The sequence below is a fragment of the Fringilla coelebs genome (assembly GCF_963513975.1).
Source record: "Fringilla coelebs genome assembly, chromosome: 2".
Lineage (NCBI taxonomy): Eukaryota > Metazoa > Chordata > Aves > Passeriformes > Fringillidae > Fringilla > Fringilla coelebs.
The window spans coordinates 275,843-289,373 of NC_140029.1; the positions used below are offsets into that span (position 1 = coordinate 275,843).

Consider the following 13,531-nt stretch of genomic DNA (forward strand, 5'->3'; position numbering starts at 1 on the left):
AGGAGCAGCAAGAGGAGGGTGTTGTGTCTGGTTTGGGTCTTCTTAGGATGCCACAGGTGAAGAGAGGCAGTGGGGTCCATCCACACCTTATTAGGGGAGTGATGGGAGGACAGGAATCACAGGCTGATGCCAGTTGTGATCCCAGTGGGTGAGAATTAGGACAAGGAGGCGGGGTGTTTGGGCCCAAGCATCCCTGATTTGGGTCTCCCTAAGTTGTGGCTGAGAATTGCAGTGAGGAAGATGAAGGACAGTGGAGTCCATCACACCTGTAGTGGGGGGTGATGGGAGCATGAGACTATGTGCTGATCCTGATCCCAGTTCTGGTGCTGGTGGAGAGCATTAGGAGGGGTGGTGGTGTCCATTGTGCCTTTATTGTGTAACTGGTGGGACCCGGGGACCACGTGCCAATCCCGACCTCACTCCCAGTGACCTCGTACTGATCCCGCTCCTGCTGTGACCTGTGCTGGCTACAGTCCTGCTCCCTGTGTAACCGTGTCCCTGCCCTGCTTCCAGCGAGACCACTGCTGACCCCGCTCCTGGTGTCACCACATCCCAGGGGCTCCCGATGTGACCGTGTCCCCGGAGCTCCCGGTGTGACCATGTCCCAGGAGCTCCCGCTGTCCCCGTGTCCCAGCCCCTGCTGCTGCCAGCCCCGGCTCAGCAGAGCCGCCGCTGCTGCCAGAGCTCCTGGATGCGCGGGAAGGGCAGTGCGGGGCGCAGGGGCCGGCAGAGCGCGGGGTCGGCGGCGCGGCCGGAGCGCAGGGCGCAGAGCAGGGCGGCCTTGCAGGGCGCGCCGCAGGGCTCGCGGGGCGGGTGCCCCTTGTGCAGGTGGAACCAGAAGAGCTGGAAGAGGGGCTCGTCGTCCTGCATGCGCCGCACCAGGCGGTCCCAGTCGGCCGGGAAGGCGGCGGGCAGCCCGTAGGCCTCGCGCGCACCGTAGAGCCGCCGCCAGCGCGGGGCGGTGCCCGGGGGCGCCGCGTTGGCCTCCGTCAGGTTGAGGATGAAGGTCTCGTGGTCCAGGACCGCGTGGGAGCTCCCGGGGTAGGAGCCGGCCACCTCGTAGACGCGGTACCCTGCGGCGGGAGGGACGGTCAGCGCCGGGGAGCGGGGGCCGTGGGGGACGCACGGCGGGGGCTCGGGACGCACCGGGATTGAGGCTGATGTAGGTGGTGACGCTCGGTGCGATGAAGGCGACGGACACGGGACGTGACAGCGTCTCCTCATCGTAGAACAACTCGAACTCATCCAGGTGTGTGTGCCCGAAGAACTGCGCGGCGATGGTGCCCTCGAACCTGCCAGGGTGGGTGAGCTGGGGGGGCATCCCCAGACCGCCCCCCGGAACCCCAACCCTGGCCCTCGGGTCCGGCATGTGGGCTGGGGCTCCAGGTTACACGGGCTGGGAGTCTGGCACAGGGGGCAGGCAGTGTGGGGCACGGGATGGCACACGGAGAGAGAGCCCAGGGTGTGGGGTGGAGTCTGGTGCAGAGGTCCAGCATGTGGGGCAGGGGCCTGTTGTGCAGGGCAGGGGGACCATTGTGGGATGGGAGTTCAGGGTGTGGAGCCAGGCTCTGGCTTGTGGGGTGGGGGTCGAGGGCACATGGACAGGGGTCCAGCACACGGGGATGGAGGCCAGGGCACGGAATGGGGGTCTGGCATGTGGGGTGGGGCACACGGTGTGGGGTCTGGGCAGGGGTCAGGCACTGACCTGCTGATGATGCGGTAGTAGTTCCAGCTCCAGCTGCGCAGACAGTGGGCTGGGGGGATGTGCCCGATGATGTGCACCTGTGGGCAGGGAGCCAGGGCTGGGGCTTTGCCCGGGGCCCACCAAGACCCCCCACGTCCCCCCAGAACCCCCCCACACCTTCTCCCCATCACGTTCAGCATCTGCCAGGACCCCCATGAGCCACTGGAGCTGCCCTGCAGGGTCAGTGGCATTGATCAGAAGCCAGAAGTTGGCCTGGGAGCAGAAGTTCATGTTGAGGGAGACGAGGCGCAGCCCAGGCCAGACCTGTGCCGTGTAGAACCCGCCAGCCCTGTGTGGAAAAGGGGGGGGGTCAGTGCTGAGTCCCCTGAGCCACAGACCCTGCACCCATCCCATGGACCCCCAGCTCTCTGCCACCCACACTGCCCACCCACCTACAGCCCTCAGCCTGGAGCCCCTGTCATCCCACAGCCCTCTCCGTACCCCAGCCAGCCATGACCCCCTCCTTGCACCTCTTCCCCCATGAAGCTGAGACATCTGCACCCAACCCCAGCTAGCCTGGTACCCCCACTCCCCCACCAGCATGGGAGACCATGCTGTGTCCTGCCAGTCCTGAGCCCCCAGTATTCCAGAGTCCCCTGCTCTGAGCCCCCAGTCTGCGCCACTGCAGCTCCCAGAACACCCGACAGCCCAGAGCCGCCCAGTCTGGAGCCTCCCAGCCTGTGTCCTCTGATCCTGGTACCCAAATGCCACAGACCCAGGCCCCCAGCAGCCCAGAACCCCCACCCTGCGCCCTCCCACCCCCCAAGGCACAAACCCCCCTCCCCGGAGCCCGGGCAGAGGGAGCCCTCCCGGCCCGGCGCCCACCGCAGGGTGTGCAGGGCGGCGGGGGGCAGCCAGTGCTGCCAGGCCTCGGCCATGGCGTCGTAGAGCCACGCCGCCGAGCGGTTGCCCCGCACGTAGGGCGGCGGGAAGGCGTTCACCGGCGTGGCCTCGTGGTTGCCCACGGCGGGGAAGACGCGCAGCGGGCCGAGGCGGGCGCGCAGCAGGGCCGTCACCGTGCGCAGCGCCCGCAGCTGGTCCCCGCGGCTCTGCTGCCACACGTCGTGCGCGGGGATGTCCCCGGTCCAGTAGGCTGCCGCGAAGCCGCCGGTGCCGTTGCCGGTGCCGTTGGGCAGCTGGGCCAGCAGCGCGTCGATGGTGTGCAGGGGAAGGTCGCACTTGCTGTAGGAGCCCCAGAAGCCCGCGGCCCCCGGGCCCTCGGCGGGCGCCCCGCGGCAGCACAGCGGGTCGGGGCAGGCGGCGGCGCTGCCCGGCGCGTACTGCCGGTCCCAGTGCAGGTCCGTGAGGAAGAGGATGCGGGCGGTGGGCGCTCCGGGCGGCGGCGGCGCGGGGGGCCGCACCGGCGGCTTGGGGGCGGCGGGCAGGGACAGGTTCCAGGCGCCCAGGATGTCCCAGTGGCCGCAGCGGGGGCCCAGCAGGAGCCCGCAGGCCTCGGGCGGGCGCAGCACGGAGCGGGCCCAGGCGGCCACCACGTCGCCCTGGAAGAGCTGCACGGCCTGGCGACACACGGGCGGCCGCGCCAGCCGCAGCTCCTGGCACAGCCGCGACGCCACGCGCCCCACGCGGGCCACGTTCGGCTCCAGCTGCGGGGGAAGGACACTGGGATGGACACGGCACCGCCGGGACGGGCACGGCACCCCCGGGACGGGCACGGCACCCCCGGGACGGGCACGGCACCCCCGGGACGGGCACGGCACCGCCGGGACGGACACGGCACCCCCGGGACGGGCACGGCGCCCCCGGGACGGGCACGGCGCCCCCGGGACGGGCACGGCACCGCCGGGACGGGCACGGCGCCCCCGGGACGGGCACGGCACCGCCGGGATGGGCACGGCACCCCCGGGACGGGCACGGCACCGCCGGGTCGGGCACGGTACCGCCGGGATGGGCACGGCACCCCCGGGACGGACACGGCACCCCCGGGACGGACACGGCACCCCAGCTGCCGTCAGTGCGCTGCACCAGCAGCTCCCCGGGACGGCCCCTGGCTGCTGTCGCTGTCCCACACTCCCCGGCCCACTCAGCTGGATATCCCGAGGCCAGAAGGGACCCACGGTCCCCCAGCCCCTCTGGTCCCCAGCCCGGTGTGTTCCTCCCTCCGTTCCCGTCCCCGCCCCAGCCTGTCCGGTTCCTGTTCCTGTCCCAGCCCGTCCCCGCTCCCCCGAGCGGAGCTGCTGGCATGACCCCGCCCGTCCCCGCTGCTCTTTCAGCCGCCCCAGCCTGTCACTCTCCCCGTCCCCGCCCGTCCCTGTCCCCATTCCCAGCCCGGTCTCGTGTCTGTCACAAGCCCCGACCTGTCCTGGCCTGTCCCGGCCCCGGCCCGTCACGAGGGACTGGCCCGGCCTGTCCCTGTCCCTGTCCCTGTGCCTGTCCCCGCTGACCCCGTTCCTGTCCCATTCCTTTCACCCCCGCTCTTCCCCTCCTGGTGTCCCAGTGTCCACTTATCCCCGTGCCTGGCCCGGTGTTCCGGTGTACCCCCGGTGTCCCCCCGGTGCCCCCCGTGTCCCGGCACACCCCGACCCCCCGTGCCCACCTGCAGCGCCACGTCCAGCGCCCCGAAGAGCACCCGGCAGGCCGGGCACGACACGTTCCGCCAGCCCCAGCGCGGCGCCGCCGCCGCCAGCTGCTCCTCGGGGCCGGGCGGCGACCCCGCCGACACCGGCAGTGCCAGCAGGGCCAGCAGGGCCGGCAGGGCCAGCAGGGCCAGCGGCGGCAGCGCTGAGCGCGGTGCCCGCGGGGGGCGCGGGGGCAGCGGGGCCCGAGCCCCGGCCGCCATGGCCGAGGGAGGGGCGGGGCCGGCTGGGGGCGTGGCCGAGCCCCGCCCTTTATGATGAGGGAGGCGGGGCAAGGACTCAAAGAGGCGGAGCCAAAGTTGGGGCAGGGCCCGCCCTCGGCGCCGTGGCCGAGAGCGGCGGGGGCGTGGCCGCCGGGGGGGCGTGATCAATGTCCGCGGGGCTGAGGGGGGTGGGGCGTGGCCACCCGGGGCGGGGAGCCGTATGCAAATAAGGGAGCCGGGCTGACGTAAGGCGCGCGGGGCAGAGTGGGAGATGGAGTCCTGGGGCCGGCGGCGGTCCCCGGGGTCCCGCTCCCCTGGGCGCCCCTCCCCTGCGTACGGTCACCCCAGCGGGGCGGCACTGGGCGCACCGGGCCCGGGGCTCTCATCCCGCCCGCTGCCCCCGCCGCCGGGCTCAGCAGTTCCCGCAGCGGAGGGTCCCAGCCCTCAGCCCCCGAGCCTCGCGCGGCGCCGATCCCACGTCCCGCCCGGTTCTGCCCGGCGGAGCCTCCGTGCCGGCGGGGCAGGAGTGCTGGGAGCAGCGGCGCAGGTGGGCACGGGGTCAGTTTATTGTGACCGTAGCCGGAGAGCAGCGCGGGGAGACCCCGGGCTGGGCTGAGCTGGGCTGGGCGCCTCGCCCTCCCTCAGCCTCCCCCTGCCCGGCCCCAGGCTCCTCCCGCCCGCCCGTCGCCCCCACCCAGCCGGGGCTCGGGGATACGGGGATGGAGCGGGGGGTGCCGAGCAAGCGCGTCCCGGGAGGGCGGGCGGGCGGCTGGGAGTGCAGCTGAGGGGGGCACGGGGGTGCCGGCAGGGCAGGGGTTCATGCTCAGGGGGGCCCTGCTGGGGGTGTCCAGCTCGGGGGGGGGGCAGGCACTGGTGTTGGGGGCCTAAGGGGAGCTAGCTCGGGTGCCAGGCTGCTGAGGATGGTGTAGCTGAGCTCGGAGAGAAAGGTGTTGGCCGTGGGGGCTCGTGGGGGTCCCACTCGCGGGGGCCCCAGGCACCGGTGTTGGGGGGCTCGGGGGGTTCCAGCTCGGGGGCGGCTCAGGGGGGTCCCAGGCTGCTGACGGTGGTGTAGCTGAACTTGGAGAGCGAGGCGCTGGCCATGGGCGGCTCGTCCTCGGGCGGGCGGCGGGGGCAGGCGCGGCGGCAGCCCCAGCCCGCGCAGGTGGCCCCGAAGGCCTTGCGGAAGCGGCGGTTCATGAAGCAGTAGATGAGGGGGTTGGCGCAGGCCGAGGTGTAGGACAGCAGGTGGATGAAGGCGATGGGCGTGCCCGAGAGCGCCCGCTGCGCTGCCCGCGGGGCGAAGGCGCGCCAGGTGTTGGCGGCGAAGATGGGCAGCCAGCAGAGGAAGAACATGGCCACGATAACCACCAGCATGCGGATCACGCGCCGCTTGGCCGCCAGCTGCGCCCCCGAGCTGTTGATGCGGGCCCGGTCCTGCTGCGCGGCCGCCTCCAGCGCCCGCAGCTCCAGCGCCGCGCCCGGACGGGACAGCTGCAGGTAGCAGCCGTCACCCTCGTCGCAGCTGGGCGCCGGGTCCCCCCCGGTGCCACGCTGGGCTGTGGAGTGAGGGGGCATGGTCACGGCCACCGCGCTGTAGGGACACACTGCGCCCCGACACCGCGGGAGCATCCTCCAGGAGGATGGGATGGGGTGCAGGGGACACAGAAATGGCCATGGCACCACGGGGACACGCTGCACCCCGAGGCTACAAGTGGGTCCCCGGGAAAGGGGGTGTCCCTGAGGAGCACACCACTGTGGGGAGCAGGGGTGAGGGCTCAGCCCTGCCTCTCCTGCTGGGGTGGGCACTCTGCCCACACAGGAGTCGCGCCAGGCATCACCCGCAGCGTCACCCCCGCCCCAGCCCCTCACCTGCCACCTCCCTCTTGACGTCCAGCTCGAAGCGGATGCCCCGGTAGAGCTCGCGGGAGATGAGCCCGTACGCCACCGTCATCACCACGCCCGGGATGAAGAACAGCACGAGGAGCAGCAGGACGTACCTGGGACAGGTGGCCCCGGTGAGCCGGCGTCCCCTCGGGGCCCTGCTCCCCCTCGGTGCCCGGACTCACCAGAGCTGCCGGACGCGCTCGCTGGGCCAGTGGTGCGTGCACTGGGCGGGCGGCGGGCGCGGCGCGGCGGGACGCGTGCTGCTGTACACGGCGTAGGGCAGCATCAGCAGCGCCGCCAGCGCCCAGGTGCCCGCGATGACGCGGCACGCGTGGGACCGCGTCTGCCAGGCGCGCGACTGCAGCGGGTTGCAGATGGCACTGTAGCGCTCGATGGCGATGGCCACCAGGCTGAAGGTGGACACGGCCACCGAGACCCCTGCGGGCAGCGGGGGGTGTCGGCGGGCACGGCGTGAGGCTGCAGGCCCGCACCTCCCCTCCTCCCGGAGCCCCCCTGTGCCGCGTTCCGTGCGCCCGGGAGGTGGGGATAGCCCCCCAGGTATCCACGGGGTAGGAACGAGCCCCCTCCCTGCGCCCCCAGTACCGACAAGGCAGGGATGAGGTCCCCCGCCGTGCCCCACCCCACCCAGAAGAGGGGACGAGCCCCGTGTGCCCCATCCGGGAGAGGGGACGAGCCCCCGTGTGCCCCACCCGGGAGAGGGGACGAGCCCCCGTGTGCCCCATCCGGGAGAGGGGACAAGCCCCGCGTGTCCCACCCTACCCATGAGGTAGGCCACGAGCTTGCAGACGACGTCGCCGAAGATGAAGGCGCCCATGAGGCCGGGCAGCAGGGTGAAGGGCATGCAGCACAGCGCCAGGAGCAGGTCGCTCAGGGCCAGGGACAGCAGGAAGCAGTTGGTGACGGTGCGCAGCCGCCGGTTCAGCGCCAGCACGGCCACCACCAGCGCGTTGCCCCCGACGCTCAGCACGAAGATCACCACGTAGAGCACCACGCGCACCGCCACGTCCAGCTCTGCGGGCACGGCGCTGCACTGGCACCCCGGTGGCACCCTAGAGGGCACCCCGGTGGCACCCAGGTGGCACCCTAGAGGCACTGTGAAAGCACTCCCGAGGCTGCCACAGAGACGCCTCCATGGCACCCCGAGGGTAGCCCGGTGGCCCCCCAGACACGCTCTGAGGGCACCCCAAAGGCCCCCATCACAGGCTCAGGGGCACCGGCGTGACCGGCGAGGACTCGGTGGAGACCCATCAGATGAGTGCATCGTTTCCCCCCCGTGTGGCAGCCGCCGGGATTTGGGGTGAACCCCACGCTCCTCGGCTCAGTTCCACGAGGCTGAGGGACCCTTATGCAGGTGGGTGCCCCCATCCTGCCCACCCTCCGCCTCGGTGCTGAGCCGCGGCTCCCCCGGCGGCGCGGGGACCGGGCACGTCCTGCCCGGAGAGCGGAGTGACAGCGGGAGCAGGGGCCCCAGCCGGGGGTGGGATGGTGTCGTCCCAGTCGAGGGTACGACTGGAGGTCCCCGCCTGGCAGAGGGGCAGGGGTGCGGGGCGGGCGCTGGCTGTGTCCGTGGCGTCCCTGTCGGAGTCCCCTCCGCCCTCCTGCTGCCACCGGCACAGCCCGGCGTGTTCCCCCCGGCAGCGCCGAGATCCGCATCGGAACCGCTGGGCAGTGCCGGGGCCACCGAACCCGCGGGGATCGCGGACGATGGGTGCCGGCTGATGAGGGGCACGGCGGGGACGGGGCGGCACCGCTCGGGGACCGGGAGAACGGGAGCGCAGGGCGGCGGGCACCGCGGCGGGACGAAGCGGGGTGCCGGCGTGCCGGGGAGCGCAGGGCCGGCACGAAGCGGGGGTCCCTTCCCGGGTCCATCCTGCTCCTTCCCCCCCGCCCCCGCTCTCACCTCTGGGCGCCGGGGGCCCGCGGAGGCCCCTGCGGAGGAGGTCGCAGATCGAGCCGTTGATCCCGTTGCCGGTGCCGGTGCCGGGTCCGTTCCCGGTGCTGTTCCCGGAGCGGCAGAGCATCTCCTGCAGCGACTCGTTGAGGGGCCGGGGGTCCATGGCGGGGACCCCCCCGCCTCCCCCCGCCCCTCCTCCGGCAGGAGGCACCGGGAAGGAGCAGGCACCGGGAGGCTCCGGGAGGGACGAGGCTCCGATCCGCTCGGAGCCGCCGGTGGATAAGCGGGGGCGGCGCCCGGCGCGGGGCGGGCCGGGGGCGGGGGGCGGTGGCGGCGGCGGGGGGAGCCCGGGAGGTGCCGGGGGGCGCGGGGGAGGCGGGAACAGGGGGAGCCCGGGGCGGTGGGAGACGGGCGGGGCCATGGAGAGCACCGGGAGCGGGGCTCGGGGAGTACCGGGCTGCAGCCGGAGTCCCGGGCGGGTCGGGCAGCTTGGAGGGGCTCGCTGGGAGCGCTCTTGAGGCACCGGGCGACGGCCGCCACCGCAGTGTCTATCACCGTGTCCCTGCGGCTGCCTCGGGACGGTCCGGCGGGGCCGGGGGTCCCGAGCGGCTCCGTGAAACTCCGTGACCCTGGTCCTGAAACTCCGTGACCCTGACCCGTCCCCACGCCGGCTCCTTCCTCTCCCGGTCCCGCAGCAGCAGCTGTCGTTGTCACCCGTCGCTGCTGTGTCCCCCTCCAGGTCACCCCTCAGCCCCACGGAACTGGTCCCGCGGCACTCCCACCCCTCGTGGGACCCCCTGAGCCCCGGGGGCATCATGTGCCCCTCCGGATCTGTGTGACCCGGAGGGACCCCGTGCCCTGGGCAGAGCCTGTGCCCTGCCGGGGCCATACATGCTGCTGGGACCTCGCGTCCCAATCTGCCTCCGTGCCCTGGGCAGCCCCTGCGCCCTGAGGGGACCCTCTGCCATGGGAATACCATGTGCCTTGAGGGGAGCCGGTGCCCCTCCGGGGCCATACATGCCGCGAGGACCTCGTACCCCAATGTGAGCCCGTGCCTGGAGGGGGCCCTGCACCGTGGGGGTATCGTGTGCTTTGGGAGGACCTGGCATGTCACTGGGGCCCTGTCTTCTGTGGGGACCTTGTGCCTTGGAGGGGCCCTGCACCCCAGTGGGACCCCGTCCTCCTGCAGAGCCTGGTTCCTGTGCCCTGGGGGCACCCTGCACCTCGGAGGGACCCTGTGCCCTGGGGGGCCCATGTGCTCCGAGGACAGCCGGTGCCTTGGTTGCACCCTGCACTCTGGGGGGGCCCTGTCTCCCGGTAAGACCTTGTGTGCTGGCAGGCTGCTGCGGTGAGGCCGTTCCTGCTGCCCCGTCTGCTCCGTCTGCCCGCACCGCTCTGTCCCGCACGGCTCCGTCCCGCACCGCTCTGTCCCGCAGCTGCAGCCGTCGCTCGAGGCGCCGGACGCGCAGGGCCATGCGCAGGGCGCTGGCCTCCAGCTGTGCCAGCAGCCGGGCTGCCCGCGTCTGGAGCCCCTCCAGGGCCGCCTCCAGCCCCCGCAGCCGCCGCTCCGCCTCGGCCTCGGCCGCCAGCGCCGCCGCCTCGGCTCCGGTGTCCAGCTGGCCCATGCGCAGCAGCAGCTCCCGGCCCTTGGCCTCCATGGCAGCGCGGGCGCTGGGGAACTCGGCCAGCACCTCCGCCAGGTCCTCCTTGCCCAGGCAGAACAGGTCCGAGTAGCCGATGCTCAGGATGTTGGCCGTGCGCCGGTTCCCCGCCATGTTGCCTGTGGGGCGGGGGGCCGTGAGCCCGAGGGGCCGCGGGGCAGCGCCGGGGCGCGGTGCGGAGCTCACCCTTGATGTTGATGAGGCTGATCTCCCCGAAGTAGAGCCCCTCGCCCAGCACGGCCAGCTGCGTGACGCCGTCCTCGGCCACCACGGCCAGGCGGCCCTCGCGGATGAAGTACATCTCGCGGCCCACGTCCCCGCGCCGGCACACGAACTCGCCGGGCCCGAAGACCTGCGGCCGCAGGCGCAGCACCAGCTGCCGCAGCACGCCGCGCTCCCAGCTGCGGAACAGCCCCACGCGCCGCAGGGCCGCCAGGTGCACGCTGGCCGCCACCTCGGCGCGCAGCCCCCGCGGCAGGTGCTGCAGCACCCGCCACTCTGCCGGCAGCTTGCGCTGCGCCCGCAGGTGCTGGTGCCAGCGCACCACGCGCCCCGCCAGCCGCCCGCCCGCGCCCCGCGCCCGCAGGTACCGCCGCACCGGCCCCGCCTCGGGGTAGAAGGCGCTGGCGGCCGAGCTGAGGTTGACGATGACGGTGCTGATGCTGCCGGTGACGGTGGCGAAGCCCAGCACGGCCAGGAGGAAGCCGGCGGTGAGGAAGAGGAGCTCCTCCTCGCGCTGCGGTTCCGGCGTGTCGCCCACCATGGCCAGGACCAGCGTGGAGATGTAGAAGCTGTGCAGGTAGCGGCGCAGCAGCCGGGCGAAGGCGGGGCAGACCCAGGGGTCGGCGCCCAGCCCCAGGCGCGCCGACAGCGCGAAGTAGAGGCAGGCGTGCCAGTGGATGCCCAGCAGCAGGTATAGCATCAGCTTGGCCACGCGGAAGGCGTTGGGCCATCCCGTGCGCGTCTCGCACCGGTCGAAGGCCTCGAAGAGCCGTGGCACCCGTAGGCAGCGGTTGGCACGTGCCGCTGGCACCCCTGGGACCCTCGGGACCCCCGGGAGCAGGCAGAACAGCTCGGTGGGCAGCACGGCCACCACGTCCCAGGGGAAGCTCCAGGAGCCCAGATAGCGCCGCCGCATCCGCCTGGCGTCCCGCACCAGGATCCCGTCCTCCAGGAAACCTGGGGGGGCAGCCGGGGCAGCCCAGGGCACCCACCCACCCTGCAGGGGCTGCTCCCCGTGAGGGCAGAGGGCTCACAGTGGGACACAGGGGGGCACAGGAACCCTGGGTGGGCACCCTGGCGGAGAGCACTGGTGGCTCGCTGGGTGCCCTGGCGCTGAGGGGCAAGGCGTGGGTGTGAGACTCCAGACCACCCACCCAGCCATCCGCTGTGTGGGGCTGGCTGGGGGCTGTGGGAGTGGGAGTGCACAGCTGTGTACGAACGTGTACACACCTGCACGTGTGTGCATGCTTATATGTACACACCTGCACACGTGTGTGTATGTGTGTATGTACACACCTGCACATGTGTGTGTGTGTCTGTACGTACACACCTGCACGTGTGTGCATGCTTATATGTACACACCTGCACACGTGTGTGTGTGTGTGTGTCTGTAGGTACACACCTGCACATGTGTGCGTGTGTCTGTATGTACATACCTGCACGTGTGTGTGTATATGTACACACCTGTGTGACTGTGTGTGAGTGTACACACCTGTGTGTTTCTGTGTCTATGTACCTGTGTGTCTGTGTATACACCTGCATGTGTGTGTCTGTCTGTGTACACACCTGAGTGTCTGTGTGTGTACACACCTGAGTCTCTGTCTGTGTACACACCCGTACCTGTGTGGCTGTGACTGTGTGTACCTGTGTGTCCGTTTGTCTGTGTCTGTGTGTACGTACCTGTGTGGCTGTGGCTGTGTGCCCCTGTGTGTCCGTGTGTCTGTCTGTGTGTACATACCTGTGTGGCTGTGTGCACCTGCGCGTCCGTGTGTCTGTCTGTGTGTACATACCTGTGTGGCTGTGTGCCCCTGCGCGTCCGTGTGTCTGTCTGTGTGTCCGTACCTGTGTGGAGGTGCACGGCGATGTCCAGCAGGTACAGTGCATCGCTGATCCCGTCCAGGGCCCTCCACAGCCCCGCGTGTGCCTCCTGCACCTCGGGGAAGCAGCACCTGGGGTACGAGTGGCATCACTGGGACGGGGCCAGGACCCCCCCACCCCCACCAACGCCAGCCCCACTGCCCGGCACCTGAGGATGAGGACGACCCAGTTGTAAAGGATGGGCAGCACCATCAGGCAGATCCATCGGTAGTGCCAGTCCCCGGCGGGGTCCAGGCTCCAGTTCTGGGGGCTGGCAGGGCGGCTGGGGGCACAGAGGGACCGGGGCTCACTCTGTCCCTATTTGGGATCCCTCTGCCCGCGCTCAGCCCAGCTGCCAGGGGCTCTAGGGCTCAGCCAGCCCCCCAGCACCTGTGGGACTGAGGGGGTCCCTGCGGCGCCCCCACCCCCAAGCCCGCAGGAGGCGGCCGTGCCCCCCTCACCCCGTGGCGTGTCCGGTGCCGGTGCCGGTGCCAGCCCGGGCTGCTGCCATGGCTCCAGAGGTGCTGCCGGGCTGGAGCCCGCTCCAGCGGCAGGACAGGAGGGAGCCGAGGGTCCCGGTAGGGTCCTTCTCAGCGGGGATCCTGTGCGTCCAGGTGGCCGGGGGTCCTGAGCACCTGCCAGGTGCTGCCGCCTGCCCCGGTGCCAGGCGCGGCTCCTCCAGGGGACGAAGCCACGCGGCTCCTGCGACACCGGGCGTGTCCTAGCAACGAGGGATCCCCAGGGTACCCGCTGGCTCCTGGAACACCTGGGCGGAGGCAGCCACCGTGCCAGGTCCGCCGGGCACGCTGGGGCACGGAGCCGTGGCCAGGTGTGCGGGGCCCAGGTTAGCTCCAGGAACAACAGCCGGTGCCAGGCAGCGCCCGGTGTAGGGGCGGCGGCGGCTCCCAGCACCTGGTGCGGGGCTGCCTGGCAGAGGGGTGCCCAGTGCAAGGTTATCTGGCACAAGGGTGCCCAGCGCCAGGGAGGGCCCGTTTCTGGGGTACGCGGGAGAGGGGTTCTGGGGGGTCCCGGTACCGGCGTGCCCGATTCCGAGGTGCTCAGTTCCGGGAAGGGCAGCGTGCAGGGCTTATCCTGTGCAGGGTTACTGAGGTATCCGGTTACCGGTGCAGGGTTACCCGGTACTGGGGTGCGCAGTTACGGAGGGTCCCAGTACAGGGGTGGCTGGGCCAGCGGGGTGCCCGGTTCCGAGTTGTGCCCGTGCTGGGGCTCTCGTTGCCGGGAGTCCCAGCACCTGGGTACCCGGTTATCGCTGCCCGGCTTGGAGGGCTTCCCGGTTTCTGGGCATGCCCCGCTCCGGAGCGTCCTCGCACAGGGTACCCGGTGCCGGGGTGTCCCGGTACCGCCGGTCCCTGATCCCGGCTCCCGGCTCCCACGCGCCCCGGCCCCGCCCCACTCAGGGCCTAGCCAATGAGCGCTCGGGCTTTCCCGGA

The 13,531-nt window shown here is 71.8% G+C and overlaps 3 protein-coding genes across 3 annotated transcripts; all 3 read right to left on the bottom strand.

The window, feature by feature from the left end:
- Nucleotides 1-357: 357 nt before the first annotated feature.
- On the bottom strand, nucleotides 358-4,575 carry SMPD1 (sphingomyelin phosphodiesterase 1). Its single transcript, XM_084225997.1, has 6 exons — nucleotides 4,299-4,575; nucleotides 2,570-3,348; nucleotides 1,862-2,033; nucleotides 1,706-1,782; nucleotides 1,147-1,292; nucleotides 358-1,073 (listed from the first exon to the last, which is right to left on the bottom strand). The coding sequence occupies exons 1-6, from the start codon at nucleotides 4,539-4,541 to the stop codon at nucleotides 658-660; spliced, it is 1,833 nt and encodes a 610-aa protein (XP_084082123.1). The 5' UTR covers nucleotides 4,542-4,575; the 3' UTR covers nucleotides 358-657.
- A 1,004-nt stretch (nucleotides 4,576-5,579) lies between these two features.
- On the bottom strand, nucleotides 5,580-8,503 carry CCKBR (cholecystokinin B receptor; the record flags this gene model as incomplete). Its single annotated transcript, XM_084226738.1, has 5 exons — nucleotides 5,580-6,097; nucleotides 6,411-6,538; nucleotides 6,608-6,863; nucleotides 7,206-7,457; nucleotides 8,347-8,503. The coding sequence occupies 5 exons, from the start codon at nucleotides 8,501-8,503 to the stop codon at nucleotides 5,580-5,582; spliced, it is 1,311 nt and encodes a 436-aa protein (XP_084082864.1).
- Nucleotides 8,504-9,080: 577 nt separating this feature from the next.
- On the bottom strand, nucleotides 9,081-13,386 carry CNGA4 (cyclic nucleotide gated channel subunit alpha 4; the record flags this gene model as incomplete). The annotated part of the gene is made up of 7 exons (XM_084226326.1): nucleotides 9,081-10,120; nucleotides 10,188-11,180; nucleotides 12,066-12,172; nucleotides 12,250-12,363; nucleotides 12,542-12,782; nucleotides 12,828-13,075; nucleotides 13,355-13,386. 7 exons carry the CDS (start codon nucleotides 13,384-13,386, stop codon nucleotides 9,081-9,083), a joined length of 2,775 nt encoding a protein of 924 aa, XP_084082452.1.
- Between the last annotated feature and the right edge of the window lie 145 nt (nucleotides 13,387-13,531).

What these genes read in the sequence shown, in the direction of transcription:
- SMPD1 (XM_084225997.1), bottom strand. Translation starts at nt 4,541, where the DNA reads ATGGCGGCCGGGGCTCGGGCCCCGCTGCCCCCGCGCCCCCCGCGGGCA. An exon ending in CTGAACGTGATGGGGAGAAG is followed by an intron (nt 1,783 to 1,861) that starts GTGTGGGGGGGT and finishes CCCTGCCCACAG; the next exon opens with GTGCACATCATCGGGCACAT. An exon ending in CTACATCAGCCTCAATCCCG is followed by an intron (nt 1,074 to 1,146) that starts GTGCGTCCCGAG and finishes CTCCCGCCGCAG; the next exon opens with GGTACCGCGTCTACGAGGTG.